General features: G+C 36.4%; 1 protein-coding gene across 4 annotated transcripts in view; it reads right to left on the bottom strand.

The window, feature by feature from the left end:
- Nucleotides 1–19,711, bottom strand: part of LOC149798778 (tyrosine-protein kinase Fyn-like) — a 193,810-nt gene that overhangs the window by 17,377 nt on the left and 156,722 nt on the right. For all 4 annotated transcript variants that reach the window (XM_089957649.1, XM_089957652.1, XM_089957651.1 and 1 more), the window contains 2 exons: nt 18,345–18,448; nt 10,253–10,417 (listed from right to left, as the gene is read on the bottom strand). In XM_089957649.1, the coding sequence (XP_089813775.1) occupies nt 10,253–10,417; nt 18,345–18,448 (269 nt within the window). The remainder of the gene's footprint in view (nt 1–10,252; nt 10,418–18,344; nt 18,449–19,711) is intronic.

Raw genomic sequence — 19,711 nt, 5'->3', positions numbered from 1 at the left:
CATTCACTGGCAGATATAGTCATGGATCCCATTTTATTATATATCTGTAACATTATGCATAAAATCTCTCTCTTTCTATCTCTTTATATGTGTGTGTGTGTGTGTGTAGACACAATATTTAGCCATGTATAATGCACATTTATTTTCACCTTATTTTCTTATGTTCAGTCAGAGGTACAAGAACTAAAAGAAAAGGTTTTCTGCTGGCTGATCTAGCTTGAAGGCACCATAGCTTACTAGAGGTGCATTTAGGGGATAGCTTACTGGAGGCATATTTAGGGGATAGCTTACTGGAGGCACATTTAAGGGATAGCTTACTGGAGGCACATTTAGGGGATAGCTTACTGGAGGCACATATTTTCGTGACTGCAGTTAATCTGTTAAGGTAACAGTGACATGTTGCTAGATAAAATAATCAACAAATGTAAAAAGTTGGCACATATTTTATTCCTCTTGGGAAAATAAACATATTTCTGATTTTTATCTCACTTTAAATCATAGTATTTTCTATATCTTTGTGACTACACAGTAATTAGGGCTTCATCAACTCAATTTGACACAGTAATCAGTGAAGGCTAAGCTATGATAGGCTAAACAGAGCTACAATGCATCTACAATTTAGAAAATAAGCTTGGTTCTTTGTTACAATTGACTGTACAATATTTAATTGAGAGCATCTTGTTTTCAAGATGGACAGTACTTCATTAACTCAGCATGGTCTTTCAAGGCAACTGACACCAACTAAAGCTTTGATATATTTAACATACTGGTAGTTGCTCTGCTTTGTCTAGATACAAGGTAAATTTGCAATTATTAACTTTTCTTCAGAAAATAAACTTGGTTCTTTATGTTTTTTTCTTCTCATTTTAAACCACAATATTTGATACTTCTTTGCTGCAATGCAGTGAGCAATGTTTAATTGACAGATGAGGACTTGAACCATCTTTTTGAGAGAGATGCCGATGAACAGGAATTTGAGGGTTCTGATGCAACGGACTGAACTCCTACAACAAAGCAAACCATAAAACACCCCTTTAAGGGCCATCCTTATAACTGGAAAGATATGCTGTATCTTTTATAGTGCCATTTTTTTCATTCACTATCCAATGACCAGCTGTTGTTACACTATGAAAACAGCGACATTTTCAAATGTATATCACATGCGCATTATACGGCAGAAGGGTTTTCCCCTCATTCTGAGTCATAAATATGGTTGAGCATTATACACACCAAAATACAGTATATAGGATATTTTCTTTTCTTACATTAATACTGGATATATTTTCATTGTGTGGGACCAAAACAAAATGGGTGGTTTAGCTAGTGGCAAAACCACAAATTAAAATACCCAGTATATCATGTAGTTTCAGATGGGAAAAAATGTTACATGCCAAATTTATTCAAGTACTGAAGTTATGAGATAAACTCACTATTCAGCAGATACTCCAACTCCATCCCCATTTTTTGGTATAACATGTCTAGGATCTCTATGTCATGGAAATGTAGGCTGAGATTTGGGTAGGCATGTGAGGAAAGGATCTTCTATTTGGTATAACATGACTACTGGATCTCTGATGTCATGGAAATGTAGGCTGAGATTTCGGTAGGCATGCGAGGAAAGGATCTTCTATTTGGTATAACATGACTACTGGATCTCTGATGTCATGGAAATGTAGGCTGAGATTTGGGTAGGCATGCGAGAAAAGGATCTTCTATTTGGTATAACATGACAACTGGATCTCTGATGTCATGGAAATGTAGGCTGAGATTTCGGTAGGCATGCGAGGAAAGGATCTTCTATTTGGTATAACATGACTACTGGATCTCTGATGTCATGGAAATGTAGACTGTGAGATTTGGGTAGGCATGCGAGGAAAGGATCTTCTATTTAATATAACATGTTTAGGATCTCTGATGTCATGGAAATGTAAGCTGAGATTTGGGTAGGCATGTGAGGAAAGGATCTTCTATTTGGTATAACATGACTACTGGATCTCTGATGTCATGGAAATGTAGGCTGAGATTTGGGTAGGCATGCGAGGAAAGGATCTTCTGTTTGGTATAACATGACTACTGGATCTTTGATGTCATGGAAATGTAGGCAGAGATTTGGGTAGGCATGCGAGGAAAGGATCTTCTATTTGGTATAACATGACTACTGGATCTCTGATGTCATGGAAATGTAGGCTGAGATTTGGGTAGGCATGCGAGGAAAGGATCTTCTATTTGGTATAACATGACTACTGGATCTCTGATGTCATGGAAATGTAGGCTGAGATTTGGGTAGGCATGCGAGGAAAGGATCTTCTATTTGGTATAACATGATTAGGATCTCTGATGTCATGGAAATGAAGGCTGAGATTTGGGTAGGCATGTGAGGAAAGGATCTTCTGTTTGGTATAACATGACTACTGGATCTCTGATGTCATGGAAATGTAGGCTGAGATTTGGGTAGGCATGTGAGAAAAGGATCTTCTATTTGGTATAACATGACTACTGGATCTCTGATGTCATGGAAATGTAGGCTGAGATTTGGGTAGGCATGCGAGGAAAGGATCTTCTATTTGGTATAACATGACTACTGGATCTCTGATGTCATGGAAATGTAGGCTGTGAGATTTGAGAAGGCATACAAGGAGCTACAAAAATCAAAAGAACCAGTTCAGATTTTGTCAATGCTGCAGTTTTTTCTTGCCATCACTTGCAACTTCTCACAACACCAAATGATCTTCCTATAGACTTCTTGCTGGTAGGACTTGATGTAAGGCCCTTTAATTTTCCTAGGCCTTGCAGTCAATAGTGACCATATGCTGACACCACATGGCTCTGATGAAATTCTAACTTTACAACTGACAACATGCTCTCATCTCACATTCCAACATAAATGTCAGATTATCTCAAATGGGGTAGGAAGGTCAAAGGAATTCAGTCTTTAACATACAGCTTTTCTTTAGGAATCTAACACAATCAGTAAAGATTTTTGTACAGCCTTGTACTGAAATAAAATTTCTAACATCCTTATTTGTTCTGATCCTCTAGGGAATTTACGTGATTTGCTCTTAGTGAGCTTCGATCATTCACATTTTCAAAATTTATTTAAGATCAGCATGACTAAATTCTGACTGGTGACAACTTAAACATTACGAACCATCACGTGATGATGAACATTGTGAAACATACTACATTATGACAGCTACTAGTCCAACAGACCAATGAACGTTGTGAAAACATCTAGTCCAACAGAACAATGAATATTTTGAAAACTACTAGTCCAACAGAACAATGGACATTATGAAAATTACTAGCCCAACAGAAAATTTACCTGCCTCAGTCTATAGTACAAGTCACATGGGTTATGTATGCACATTTACTCATTTTAAATTAAATATACATTGTTCTTTTAAAATTTAACACTAATTTTCTTTAACAAAAGGTCTTTTCAATCCTGATTATTGAATGCTCTGCATCCTAACTGTCACCAAGAAACTTCCAGAAATTTTTTTATCGCTATTGACAATTTCAATGGTGGCTATGTACTAAACTTAGATCAAAATAAGAGCAAGTCAAGTGGAATTGTCACAATCGAGGGAAGTACAGATCTGTTTATCAATATGTGTAGCTTTCATTGTGACATCACAGCACACAACATTCAATTTGGATTGCACTGGATCACATCTTTAGGTTTATTCATCCAAAAATGTATATGTACTTGAACATTGCTTTTGTTGTATGCACTTCTCTGGGTGTCCAAATAATGACCTTCCAAAGGAATATGGATGTACATGATTCCAAACGAAGTGAATACTTGCCAAATCAAATTCTAAAAAATGACACCCATTACTGAAATAGTCGGTGTTGAATGCGTACATGACCCATGTAACTTGTTCTACAGCAGATTACAACTGATTTCAAACACTGCTGGGTAGCATCACATTTACTACAATTTATTTCACCAGCTTCAGTTTTCTTTATTCATTTTGTATTATTTACTTAGAAAGATTTCATGTGTGTGTGTGAGAGAGAGAGAGAGAAAGAGAGAAACACGGTCACTAGCAAATCAGCAAAATCCTGGTTTTACAGTGCCAACATTGTTTAGGTATCTCTAAAAGGGTAGATATACCAGAAAAAGGCAAAAAGAAAGTCAAGTCTTTAAAGCACAAAGTCAACTTTTAAAAAAGTCTCAAAAGACCGTCTCGGCTTGAAAATCATCACAAAACACATCCAAGACAGAAAGGCCACCACCTTTTATTACCTCTTGCTTTAGATCTCGGGCAAAAAGTCTCAGATCTAGACAAAAAATCTGGTTCTGGTAATCAGAGAACTTTTGTTGTAAAAACAATATGGTCGAAAAAATAGTGCTTATCACACTATTTGGTAGTGTGGGTAGAAAGTCTAGATTACTTGGTATCATTGTAAAGCTACACCTGTCTACTTTTCCGTTATAATACCCACTTTGGTGTATCGTAAATGATCTTGATGCTACAGAGCTTGGAAGTAGGGTACAAACTCATGATATGATAATATATGGCACCAGGGGTTAATGATTTAAAACAAGGAAATATTGCACAAAACCACAAAATAATTTAAACAATACATGTATAAACAAACTGATTAACTGGAAATTAATATATTTTTGTTTTGCAAATTAAGTTTCATTTCCACTATAATTACCAGATATGCCTCTGATATAAATGGCATTATGACAAAGTCATTTTTAGTTGGGAATTTAAATTAACAACTTGTAACAACCATAAAATCCCAACAGTTTTTATCACATAAATAACAAGAGTATCAATAACAGCATGTCAACCACCCAGCTTTAATAGTTCTCTATGTAGACAAATTACATTTTTGTGTAGAAATGTTTTCATTTTTCTGTTATAGTGACCTTAGGGTTGGACATTTTTGGCCCCAAATAGGCAGGCTTCTTCCCTGCACCATGTTTACGTCATCCACTAAGTTTGGGTCAAGTATGTGATGTGGAACTAATTTTATTGTATAGAAATCAATTTTCAAGCCAGTAACTCTGTCCTTTTACCTTATGACCCCAAACTCAACAGACATCTTCCTTAACCAAAGTGCAAGGCATCCACATTGTTGGTCCAGTTATGAGATGTAGAACCAATCATTTTTATTCTTTCAGTCACAACTACCATGACCTTGGAAATTTTGACCAAACTTAAATGGCATCTTCCTGTCCTTCCGACCCCCAAAATAACAGCTTCTTCCTTACACAAATATAAGTCATCCATAAAGTTTGGTCCAGGTATGTAATGTAGAACTAACTGATGCAATGATCTTTAATTTCGACCCTTTTGACCATGGACTTGAGAGGACTCTTACTTACACAAAGTGCAATCCATCAAAAATGTTTTGTAATGATAGATGATGGTGAACTGAAGCTATTGTACAGAAACCATGTTTTCTCTGCAAGTCAAACTGACCATTACTTACTAACTTCTGTGAGTCAAACTGACCATTGCTTTTCAAGATAAAATTGATAGGGTTCTTCCATACTGCAAGTAGAAAACCAAAAGTTTGGTAACTGCAGATGGTGGAGAACTTCAGTGATTCTGTGGTAACCAATGCTGTTTCAATCAGTGAACTTAACTGTCGACCTAATGACCCCAAATTTAGCACGTTCCTTCTTTACTCCAAGTGCAAGCAATTCACAAAGTTTGGCAACTGTAGATGGTAGAGAACTATGTTTGTGCAGAAATCATACTTTTTTCTTTCTGTTAGTGACCTTGAAATTTTAGATTTTGATCCCAAAATACATATATACATACATACATAACATAACATAACATAACATAATACTTTCTACCATATGCCTAGCATATGAAAATGAACTAAAAGTATCTGCATCTCCTGTACTAACAGAATCCAGTCTACTTTATTAGGATTCTTAAAATACAATACACCTGGCTTGGCATGGTGAAGTAGTTCAGAACAAGAACATCTTTATACCCAACACATATAGTAAATCTGACCATCATCCAGGTAGGTATGGTGAATGGTTCATCTATATCCCAATACATAGAGTAGGTCTGACCAGGTCTGACAACCATCCAGGCAGATATGGTAACTGGTTCATTTATATCCTAATAACAGCAGGTGTCTGACAGCCAACCAGGCAGATATGGTAATTGGTTCATTAAGACAGGCCTGCAGACCAGCTTGATGATAGCAAGCAGACTTCCTGTGTATGCATGTAAAGCACACTGAAATAATTAGCCTTTATGTTAGCACCTAGTTCCTGTTTACACCATACCTTTTGGATAATATTTTTGCAATTTTATTCTTCACCTTTTACCCCTTAGCACCTCACTGAAAGGAAGATACTGCAATGGTGCATAAAGTTCCTAAGAAACTTTGCTCCATGTGGTTTTGGTCATTAAGCAATAATAATAATAGTAATAATAATAATAATAATAATAACAAGGATAATACACTGTTTTTCATTGGAGCACCAATTTTAAAGAAATCATGTGATTAAAACAACAAACAAAACAAACAAAAAAAAGCCAGCTAAGAAGGATGACAGAACAAGAGTCCCTTGAGGGGACTGATGCTCTACTTGGCCAAAAGAATTTCAGGAATTCAAGACAGGACCATTTCATCCTTTTTACTGTTGAGTGTTGAAAACATTTCTGATATTCTTCTGCATTAACAAGATTTTCAAATTAGAGGTTTTGATACACATCCTGGATATCAGTTTGTCATCATTTCATTTCGGACAAATTGGACATCATTAGGTGCCTTTTGCTGAAAACCCCCATTTCATACTGATCAACCATTCAGGGAAGTAGTGATAACATGATTTTAAAGACAGTCATCATGGCAGCCATATTGAATGTATGCCTGAAGCCATCTTCATTTAGGGCCAATAAAGTATAAACAAGAAGTCTACTGCTGAAAACCCCATTTTAATAACTGTCATCCATTTGTACAGGAGGGATAATATATTCAAGATATGACTTTCTATTTGGTCACAGCAAATGTCAAGATTATTGCTGTGGCTGCCATACTGGATGTCACCATTATTTAGGACCAATAGAATATCATAGAAAATCTTCTGGTGAAAACTCCATGTCAAAATGACTTTCTGTTCAAAAAGAGTTGTGACAAGATTTTTAAGATGGCCATGTGTGTGTGTGTGTGTGTGTGCACATGCATGTGTGTGTGGTTCTGATTTTAATTTTTAACGTAGCTTTAACAATTTTTTAGTCATATCACTATGATGTCTGCAATGTGGCAATTTATAGTGATGTCTAGCACTGAGGCATCAAGCCACAGACACATAGAATCATGTTCCACCCAGTCTCATTATCCTGACACCAGGCCAACCAGTGAGGGCCAAGCTAGGCAGATGCTAGTACCATTTTTACAAGTCTTTGGTATGACTCTGCCAGTGTTAGAAACTGCAACTGACTGCATTTGAGATGGACACTACATAGGTTCACATCATTTTCTTTTTAGACTAGCAAGACGTCATACAAAGCCTTTTAGTGAAAATTCTATGCGTATAGGACCGTCCATTATTGACATGTTGTGATAACAAGATTTTCAAGCTGACTGCCATGGTGGCCTAGGCCAATCCAACAGCTCCAACCCTGCACTGATACTGACTGACGATTTAGGGGATGATCTCACCTATTCTTTAAAATGTGAAATTGTGTGCAGAAACCTTCAGCACACACGTCAGTGTACATATTAGACAATTACCTGTATATCTCATAGCTCTTGAGTTAGTTTTTGTTTTTTATTTTGTTTGGTTTTAACAGAACTTTTAACACATTATTGTCTAAACACATTGTCTACATCATTCAGAGAAAGTGGGAGTCAAGTGAGTACAGAACTTGCATCCCCTGGGTTGTAAAAACGATGCTACACAAAATGAGCTATTGTTGCTCCATCATAAGAGGAAACAAAAATGACTTTCGAGGACTTTAAAACTAGTAGCAATACGTCAATATTCAAGGATTTCCAAGCCTCAAATTTAAGATATCTAAATCCAGTATTTTGAAGGTTTTCCAGTAAGTGTTTAAACCCAGGACTGACATTCTTACTTGAACAAAATGTGTCATCATGCGAACTTGAGAATTTGCTTAAAGATCACAATAATGTGATCAGTTCTAAAGATACTTCCAAGGTTCTTTACTATACAATTAAATCTTTTTGATTTTCTTCAACAGTTCCCAAGCATCTTCCTCAAGCTTAATGTAATACAAAGATGACAGACAGGTGCAAAGCACAAAACCAATGCACATCCTTCAACAGGAGGAAGACTAGTTACTTAGTTATTATAATTGGCAAAAACAACCACGTAATTTGGGCATAAAAAGTGTAATCTACATATTACATGGAAGAATTACAGCACATATGACTAACCTGGTTCTGCAGCTGGTCAAAATTCTAGCCACGAAGGACAAAATCCATATGGATTAGATTGAACCAGAACCCAAACACTAAATATATCGAAAAATTATTTACATTCAGCACTCACTTCAACTAGTCTACATGTGTAACTTTCACTGAATGATCGGGAACTGGAATTCTGCAATGATCATGGCCAGGTGCTCAGAGTGCCATTTTACATTACTCTCATATTCTTCTTTTATAGTTTGCAAAGCGGTGTTGATTTGTCACTTTTTCTGCTTTTATATGTTTGGAAGTTTGAAAATATCCATTTGCTCTAACATTTTCCATCATATAATATCCACAACTCACACCATAAAGCATAAATTGTTTCACTTAACATTTGGTGTCATTTTCTTTAAAAAAAATATGCACCTGTTAACTACCTACCAACTTTATCAATAAAATGAATCTGTTATGAAAAGTGCACTCACAGCTTGTAGAATGCTATTAAGCACATCAATAAATCACCATGAAGATTTCTAATGAAGATTTCTATTTAATGATGAATATTTCTATTTAATGATGAAGATTTCTATTTAATGAATGAAGATTTCTAGTTAATGATGAATATTTCTATTTAATGATGAAGATTTCTATTTAATGATGAATATTTCTATTTAATGACGAAGATTTCTATTTAATGAATGAAGACTTCTATTTAATGAATGAAGATTTCTATTTAATGAATGAAGACTTCTATTTATGAATGAAGATTTCTATTTAGTGAATGAAGATTTCTATTTAATGATGAAGATTTCTGTTCAATGAAAGTCTGTCATTAATACTTAATTAACCCTAAAAACACAGGCAGATCTGCATCCATGCAGTTAGTTTGAAGCAATCAACAGAACAATCATAGACCCCGATATGTCATTACAGTACGTAATGGCAGATCAAGGTCTATGCTGTTTGTCTGAAGTAATCAATAGAACAATCATAGACCCTGATATGTCATTACAGTACGTAATGGCAGATCGAGGTCTATGCTGTTTGTCTGAAGTAATCAACAGAACAATCATAGACCCTGATGTCATTACAGTACGTAATGGCAGATCAAGGTCTATGCTGTTTGTCTGAAGTAATCAACAGAACAATCATAGACCCTGATGTCATTACATTATGTAATGGCAGATCGAGGTCTATGCTGTTTGTCTGAAGCAATCAACAGAGCAATCATAGACCCTGATGTCATTACAGTATGTAATGGCAGATCAAGGTCTATGCTGTTTGCTTGAAGTAATCATTAGAACAATCATAGACCCTGATATCATTACAGTATGTAATGGCAGATCAAGGTCTACGCTATTTGTCTGAAGTAATCAATAAAACACTCATAGACCCCGACATCATTACATTATGTAATGGCAGATCGAGGTCTATGCTGTTTGCTTGAAGTAATCAACAGAACAATCATAGACCCTGATGTCATTACAGTATGTAATGGCAGATCAAGGTCTATGCTGTTTGCTTGAAGTAATCAATAAAACACTCATAGACCCTGATATCATTACAGTATGTACTGGCAAATCAAGGTCTATGCTGTTTGTCTGAAGCAATCAACAGAACAAACATAGACCCTGATGTCATTACAGTATGTAATGGCAGATCGAGGTCTATGCTGTTTGCTTGAAGTAATCAATAAAACACTCATAGACCCTGATGTCATTACAGTATGTAATGGCAGATCAAGGTCTATGCTGTTTGCTTGAAGTAATCAACAGAACACTCATAGACCCTGAAATCATTAAATTATTTAACGGCAGATCAAGGTCTATGCTGTTTTCAGCGAGATCCAACTTGCGAGTGAGTAACAGGTGTCATTTCTTACCTGAATAATGATTAACAAGCTCACTAAGTGATTTGAACATCCTCTTTGGTGTAATGTAGTAATAATCTTGGATAGGACTGTCAGTTCTCTTTGCCAAAATTTTGTAGTGCTTAACAAGATAACCTCTAAGTTCATCACAGTCTCGCACAGATAATGTGAATGTATCTGAAATGAAAAACATTTTAAGACTAGAAGCAAAATTTAAACAAAACAATTGCTGAATGAACAAACAGGAAATAAATGGGGTCTGGCCAATGACAATACAAACTGTCCTATTATTGTTTTTTACACCTGTATTCTGGCAATAACCTTATTAATAATTGGAAAGTAAACTGGTGATGACAAATTTTGTTCAGGACAACCATCAACAACTTCTCAAAAAGTTTAGTAACCTTTGTATCTTCTTGCATGCAACAAAAATGTAATGGGGAAAAACAAAGCAGAAAAATGCATCAATGTTAAAAACTCAGATAAATCATTAATCCTTTCATTGTGACCAGGCAAACTTTGCTACTTATTGGTCCATGGGTGAAACAGACACAGATTTGCATCCTGTGAATGAATCTGTAAGCATTTTCCACCTTTAGAAAGCCCTAAAATGCTACAATGCTTATCAAGCATATGTCAATTATCAATTACTTTTGCCCATTCTGCAGACTTGGCAGTCTAGTATGTCACAAAGGAGGCAGCATGTTGTTTTTTTAATAAACAAAAGGAACCAAGTTTGATATAAAAATCACCATGAAAATATGTTTGGAGTGAAGACAGTCCAAATGATGTCTAATACCTGGCCCCTGTGATAAATATATCATAATGAGACCTATTTATTTCTAACTTAAATAACAGTTTCAAAACTTGCCCAATCTTTCTTAACAGTATTCACATTTACAATGGAATTTTCAGTTATCTATGCATTTTCCCTTTCAACAGACTGTCACATATTTTTCCAAGGTGGACTTTTGAGAATTTAAAAGCCAGAAAATGTTGGAATTTAGTCATTTTTACTCTTGTCAAACAATGCTACACTTTCCCCAGAACACCTGTAATCTGAAGACTGAAATTTCAATGAAACATTATTATACCAAACTGAAGGTGCCAGTAGATATTTCTGGTATGTATATAATTACTTTTCAAAACACTATGCTGTCAACTTGCATTAGAAAGAAGTTATTGAGTGTCCTCCTATTCTGACGAGCACAATGCACACCAATGTAACCAATCTGAATAGAACATAATATTGAGACAACTGCTGACTGCTTTAGTTTTAATTGGGGGCATGATATAAAAACCTTGACCTGTCTTGTAGCCTTTCACATATCTAACTTGTAAAGATGTGTCAATAAAAAGGAAACTTTCTCCACATTGAAACTGACACCTAGATTACTGAAAGGTATCACTATCAACACCAATACCCATTAAAGTTTAGCTGTACAAACTTTATCTCTTATATATTTATTTAATGGGTCATGTATCATAAGGGTTTCAAACATTTTGTCCTCTTTTTTATTTAGAGATTTGAGTATCCAGTTTCCATTGGGTACCTGTGGATTTTGTTATGGGAGGAAAAGTTGGGTAATGGAGAAGTGTACTGTGTGACGTAAAATAAGGACAAGGGCAAGTAGTGTAATGGAAAAGTGTACTGTGTGGAGTAAAATGAGGACAAGGATAGCTAGTGTAATGGTGAGGTGTACTGTGTACAGTGAATGACAAGGATAGCTAGTGTATTTTCAAGTGTACTGTGTGGAGTAAAATGAAAACAGTATGGTAAAGTGTACGGTGTGGAACAATAATCGGGACAAGTAGTGCAATGGAGAAGTGTACTGTGTGGAGTAAAATGATGACATAGACAAGAAGTATAATGGTGAAGTGTACTGTGGAGTAAAATCAGGTCAAGAAGTTGTATAATGGTGAAGTGTACTGTGTGGAGTAAAATGGGGACAATGACAACTAGTGTAATGGAGAAGTGTACTGTATGGAGTAAAATGAGGACAAGTAACTGCTGCTACAACTCATTCATGCTTGGAAAATGATGTCCCATTTTCTGAATGATTCTATACCTGTATTTTCACATTACACTGGTCAACAGTGAAATCATTACTGACTTGAAAAGGCCCTAATCTGTAGTATTTTGGTGTGCCGAACACGAATATAACCGTGAAAAATTTGTATTGGCTCTCGTTTTGAAGATATTCATATACCTCATTTTCTATGTTTCACTGTGTAAATTTCTCCAGTAGGACTGCAGCAACATCCGGAATAATGATGTAACATTGCATAATACCATCATGCTCACATCATCCACAGTTGATTGCATCATTTTCTGATGCAATGCAATACTAATGCCATGCGGCTGCTGAAGTAAGTTGACGTCAGCAGTGTACTATACATGTGTAGGCCTATTATACTAATGCCAGGCGGCTGCTGAAGCTGACGTAAGCAGTGTACTATATAAAGCCCAATCAGATAGGTTCAGCATTTAAAATATTTTAGACGTTGTGCGAGACAGTTCAAGCTACTGTTACATAAAACTTATTATTTTATCCATTTACGTACAATAAAGAACAGTAATGCCTCGAAAGTGTGTTAATACCGCGGACAATTTTTGCTATATTTGTGGGGAAGTGACATTTGCCAACCAGAAGAAAAGTATCAATTCTCAAGTGAAGAAGGCATATCATCTTTACTTCGGATGCAAGGTTGGTGACCAAGACAAGCCTTGGGCTCCGCATATATGCTGTGCTACATGTACAACACAGCTTTCACAGTGGTTGAATTGCAAAAGGTCATCAATGCCGTTTGCAGTCCCAATGGTGTGGAGAGAGCCAAGCAACCACCTAAATGACTGTTACTTCTGCTTGGTTCCTCCTCTTTCCGGCGGAATAACGAAGCGAAAGAAGTCAGAATAGTCTACCCAAACATTCCGTCTGCATTGAGACCAGTTCCACATGGTGAGGGACTTCCTATTCCAGAACCTCCAGCAGAATATTCTCTTGATTCATCTGACGAAGACAAAGGTGAGTCGACCTGTTCTTCTCCTGGTCCATCAGCATGCAGTGATCCAGATTTTCACTGTGGTGCATCATCAACCCCACACAGAATAACACAGGAAGAACTAAATGACCTGATTCGTGATTTGGACTTAACAAAGAACAAGGCAGAATTGCTAGGATCAAGACTCCAACAATGGAATCTTCTAGAAGAAGATGTCACAATTACTGCATATCGAAAGCGCCACCAGCAATTGGAGCCTTTCTTCAGAAAGGAAAGTAATCTGATATTCTGTTCCGATATTGAGGGCCTCATGAATGCTTTAAAAATCACTCATGACCCACAAGAATGGAGACTATTTGTGGACTCTTCGAAACTGAGTCTCAAGGCTGTGCTTTTGCACAATGGAAACATTCTTCCATCTATTCCAGTAGCGTATGCTGTCCACATGAAAGAGACATATGATAACTTAAGGCAGCTACTGAATTCCATTGAGTATAACAAGTACAGCTGGCACCTCTGTGGTGATTTGAAGGTAGTTGCCCTTTTAATGGGACTGCAGCAAGGATATACAAAATACATGTGTTTCTTATGCGAGTGGGATAGCCGAGCAAGGGAAATGCACTACATGAGGAAGGAATGGACTCACAGGCAGAATGTAGCCATTGGAGAGAAGAATATCCAACACCCAGCTCTGGTTGAGGCTCAGAAAATCTTGCTACCACCCCTTCACATCAAACTAGGTTTGATGAAGAACTTCGTGAAAGCCATTGACCGGACTTTGCCAGCATTCCGATACCTGCATGAAAAATTCCCTCGACTCAGCGAAGCAAAGATTAAAGAGGGAGTTTTTGTGGGTCCTCAGATTCGAGAGCTTTTCAAAGATGACCGGTTCAACAACTTGCTGGAAGGTGACGCGAAACAAGCATGGAATGCTTTTCGCCTAGTTTCTACAAACTTCCTCGGAAATGTTAGGGCAGAAAACTATAAGGAACTAGTAGAAGACATGTTGATGAAGTATAAGAAACTTGGCTGCAATATGTCTCTAAAGATTCACTTCCTTCATTCCCATTTGGATTTCTTTCCTAGCAACTGTGGTATTGTTAGTGATGAACACGGCGAACGTTTTCATCAAGATATTGCAACAATGGAACAAAGATACCAGGGAAAATGGTCCACTACAATGCTGGCTGACTACTGCTGGACACTCCTCAGAGATGCTCCCGAACAGCTGTACAAGAGACAGGCGAAGAAATCTAAGATGTAGTCAATGACTTGATTTTTTATAGGTAGGCTATTACAGTTGACCTTTTACTATTGGAATGCATTTCGTTATGTAAACATTAATTTCTTGCAGATTACAAAAAAACTAGAGCCAATTTTGCAATTTGACTGTCATATTCGTGTTCAGCACATAAAAATTGATAAGAATTGACTAATTTTATTTCAGTAACATGACTTTTGTAAAAATTTGTTGTCCAGTGTTATCTGCATTAACTGTGAAAAGAAATATATAAAGGAAAAAGATGAAATTAAGATCAATTCTGGGGGTAAAACAATGATGTATGACGTGGAAACTGCTGGATTCTGAGGTCCAGAACTAAGAATGTGGATCTGTTATAAGGTTCATGTAGGTGCTCTTAGAAATGCCACATCTGACATGAAGTATATTCTATTTCAACTTCTGCACAGTGAACAAGCCATTAAACCTAAATGTGGAACCACAATGCCCCATGAGAACTACATTATGGTATCTGCATGAAACATCTTGCAACAGGAAACAGATGCTTCACTTAATGATCTGTGTTATCTCCAGCAGTGATGCATCCATTTGTATAACACTCCAACTAGATCACCTGTGTACTTTTATTTACTAATTGGGACACTGTGGTCTACAAATTGTGACATTTGGAGTCTTTGTGAATTGGTTGTCTGGCAACAAGACAGATAGCAAGTGTACTACACACATCATATCATATGCGTGTTACATGACCTTTTTCCAACTAATGCTCTTGACCTTTATGCCTGGGATTTGACAATAGTACAAGTTGTGGACATGGCTGAAGTTTTATCAAAATATTTGTAGGGGGGCTAAAAATTCTGATGGAGGATTGCATAGGGATTCAAAAGGGATTGCATAGGGATTGAATAGGGATTGCAAAAGGAACCTGGAAAATGACTTGCATTACCTCTGATTGTGACTTTGACCTTGAAGTAGAGTGCATGTGAATATCTGAAAGATTGTCAATTCATATAAGAGAGAGATTGTCGAGATATATAAAAGGCTCAAGTTTCATTAACATATCTTATGTTCAAAAGGTGGGATTTGGATTCTGAACATAGCTTTAACAATTTTTCAGTCATATTGCTATGATGTCTACAGTGTGGCAGTTTATAGTGATGCCTAGCACTGGGGCATCATGTCGCAGACATGTAGCATGATGTCCCACCTAGTCACATAATCACATTATCCTGACACCAGGCCGACCAGTCCTAACACTAACCTCTTAATGCTGAGCGCCAAGTGAGGCAGCTGTTAGTACCAGTTTTGTAAGTCTATGACTCAGCCGAGGATCGAACCCATGACCTCCCACATCTGAGGTGGATGCTCTAACCACTAGGCCACCAGAGTGGTCTTCAAAAGGTGTAACAGTACATGGATTGCAGCTTTTAATTTATATCTTCCTCTACCATTACCCTGACAATGAGGGAAGGGGAATGGCTCCATCTACACATAATATATAACTGGATTCATTCAAATATGGTGGTAATTTAAAAGTTATACTCCATACAATTCAAAACTACAATTTCCCTTGCTGTAACCTTGACCTTGAAGTAGAGATTGTAACTATGGCATGCTCTGTCAATATAAGATATATGACTGACTAATGTTTAAATTAATACATCTTCAGTGTTTCACAAGTTACACTCTTGGTCAAGGATTGCTCATTCCAAAAAAGCATGAAAGATCAGAAAATTTTACTCATTCTCACAATTGATTACACAGGTTTATCAAATCTTTTTGAAAAAAGCCAATCACAGGCAGCCATGGGCAAAAGAGAAACACTGAGACTTTCACCAATGGCTTTCAATGATGAACAAGGAAACATTTTTATATTCTCCCTCACCCTGACCTTGACCTCAATGCAGAGGGCAGCTGAGTCGCAATATATACTTAAGCAACTTTTTTGAAAATCTATCCATAAGTTATGGCCCAAAATCAATGTTAAGATTGAATTTCAGTACAGATAAATGAATCAACTGATAATCATTGTAATATGCCCAACTTATAATAGGTATACAATAAAGCAAAACTGCTCAAAATCATGTGAACACATTTCCTGCAATTATGCTGGAATTTATCCATTCAAATGCCCCTGAAATTTCTAGCCAGAAAATACATGTACCTAAGGAGGTCTGCATCTGAAATATTGCCTCATATTTTCATATACAGTAGGTAGTTCTGCTTTCCTGCAGACTTAAACATAGCATGCTTTGAAAATTCAGATCCCAAAAAATATCTTATATCAAATAGTGATTTTCATGTTGGTCCGATGTCTGTTCTTGGATTAAAAAGAACAAACCAAATACTGAATGCCTGTTACTATTTGCATCAAATACAAGGATGGATATTCAATACATATCTTGAATGTATGCTGTTACAATCTGTTTGTTTCTCTTATACCACAATGCATTTTGTACATATGGATTTATACCAACTTTCCCATGCACTAAAAATGCTTATGCTGTTTTTCCTTTTTTATTAACAATAAATACAATCAACTGATCCAATGGAAGTGAGCAGTTCTTATAAGATGAATATGCTGTGCAGCAATATAAAAAATATATCGCATAAAACTCATCATAATATCGATTCTGAAACTACTATTATGCACTAAACATAGAAACTGCTTGATAAATCAAATTTGATAAACTGAACTGAATTCAGGGTACAGTAAGTTCTCTACCAATCTTTTATAACTCAATATGGTCATCAGCGCATTTCCCCCACCAACCAGAAAATGGGAGCAGAAGGGCATTAATGCCAACTGACCATAAGTATATACCCAACAATGAATTTCTGAGCAAATATTGTGGCTTTTTTCAAATTTGTAAACTAACACTGGAGATAAGCAAATTTAAAGTTACAGAGAACATGACTCAAGTGCAGTAATAAACAAGGCAAGCTTATACAACACAGTTCATGTGAGATCTGTCATCACCTAAACAAAGTATTTCTTGGGAAAACAAACCCCTTCATTTCCATGGTTGATACACTCAAGTTATGTATATATTTATGCAGTAGTAAAACCAGTCTGGTCAGGAAACACCTGGCTGTACACTAACAGAAGATGACCATTTAAAACCTGAATCTCAAGATAAAATTTGATGGGGAAAATGGAAATGGTAATTGAAACTGGGAGACTACTACAGAAGGTGCCAGTTCGGGCAGGTTTGCTGGTGTTGCTAAAATCTGCATAAAAAATGATTCAATTCTTCAAATACTTTCAATTATAAAACCAACTTTCCTTATATTGTTTATATCTGTTCACCTCTTTATAAAATTTATCAAAAATGGCAAAAACAATTTTCAGTTTGGCAAAAGTGTTGCTGGCAAAATTTTCAGGTAAGCAAAGAATGGAAATGATGCTGTTAATGAACTGTTGGGTTATTCATTTGCATTGCCTTGTAAACAATGCTGCTGTTGAAAACTCTAGATCAAGGTCATAAAAACTCTTCTATTCATGACAAGTCAACCAATTACGCTTTCTTTTCATTACAGTATGAATCGGATACAATCTGCAAATCAAAAGCATGGATAATGTAGTCACTAATTTGATGTTACTCTGCAATCATAATATATCACCAGCATTTCAAGAAAATATCTGTAGCAGAAAAGAGCTTGTTATTCTTCTAGAATCAATAAACTTTCTGTTTCAAGATCCAAACACTAATGCTAAAAGGCTACAATAAAACATTTTTGTCTTTTTATTCTCCTTTTAATGACTGGTGTATGACTAAATTTGGTTGGCTCTAAAAGTACAGAGAACAGTGCAAGTCTTTCTTAACAAAAAAATCAAATCCTGCATGAGCTGTTCCATACCTGGTGAAGCCTCTCCAAGGCGGATCAAAAATGTCCCTTTAGGGTACCCTGACATCAACAGCCACTCCTCTGATGCATTTCGACTCACCTTCCCAAAATACCAGCTGAAATAAACAGTGTAATTTATCATATTATGATACATACTAATTCAAACAAAAAACTCCAAAATATTGACCCTCTCGGTAGCGGCATCATACCGAAATTGTCTGCATATGAGTCTGCAGCCGAGTGTTGGATGATTTGGCTGCACTTATCCTTATGTAACTGCTACTCATTATCTTAATAATTGGTCCATACCAGTAGCCTCCAGGATGAACCCTTAAAGAATTAAGTCCCGCAACTGTTTGTCTTTTCTCAACACACCAACAAATGATAGCAGTTTCTTTTGTCTTTGGCCTGAGACACTGAATACATATAACCTAATATATGCCTCCTCAATGGTATCACTCACTGTACAGCATGCAACAGCTGCAACTTTTGGCTATATAAATCAATTAAACCCAATACACTGTAATATGATTAATTGTACGAGATTAATGATAATGTCGTTTGGTTTTGGTTTTGTAGGTTTAACACCATTTTGCAGCACATGATAGGCTATACATGGCAGTCAGTATATCTAGTGGAGATGAACCCAGGTAAACACCAGGAAGAGCCACCAACCCACAGGAAGCTAATCCAGGGATTTACAAATTTTGTACATGTCTGCTTGCCCAGGGCAAGTTGCCCTGGGGAAAATTTGAGCTTGCCCAAGATAATATCCAAACATGGGTTAAAAAAAATAAGATAATTTGTCGTATTTTAAAGAAATGATGTTACATTTAACTTTAGTTTTCCGTCTATCTTTGTTTTCACTTTAAAACCTTATGCTGTTAATGAAAGTCATAAAAAGATATAAACTGAGGCATACATGAGAGAGAATACAGATATAGCACCAAAAAAATCAACAGACATTACAATTTACATTGATAAATGGATAGTTAGAAAAGGGTCTGGAATCATTTTATTTTTATGAGAGAGAAAGATGTAGGGAAAAGATCTTGAATATGAAAAATTGAACAACCAAAAATAATAGTCAAGTCAGGATAATCATCAATCCATGAAGACTGGAACTTTCAAGTTTGGCAGCATCATACTGGTTATTTTTCTCTACAAATGTTTCTTTGAGCTGGAAACTTCATCAAGTTTCCATTTTTGCCTTTGAGCAAGTAGCTTGGAAATTTGAACCTGTACAAACCAAAATTTGAACCTGTATGGGCCAAAATTTAATCCTGTACGAGCCAAAATTTAAACCTGTCCTGGGCATGCGGATTTGTAAATCCCTGTACTGGTAAGCTTTCTCACATACCCATGTCTTGAACTCACCC

The sequence above is a fragment of the Sinohyriopsis cumingii genome, chromosome 5 (genome assembly GCF_028554795.1).
Source record: "Sinohyriopsis cumingii isolate HCF-2022 chromosome 5, ASM2855479v2, whole genome shotgun sequence".
NCBI lineage: Eukaryota > Metazoa > Mollusca > Bivalvia > Unionida > Unionidae > Sinohyriopsis > Sinohyriopsis cumingii.
This window is presented reverse-complemented; position numbering and strand designations above follow the sequence as displayed.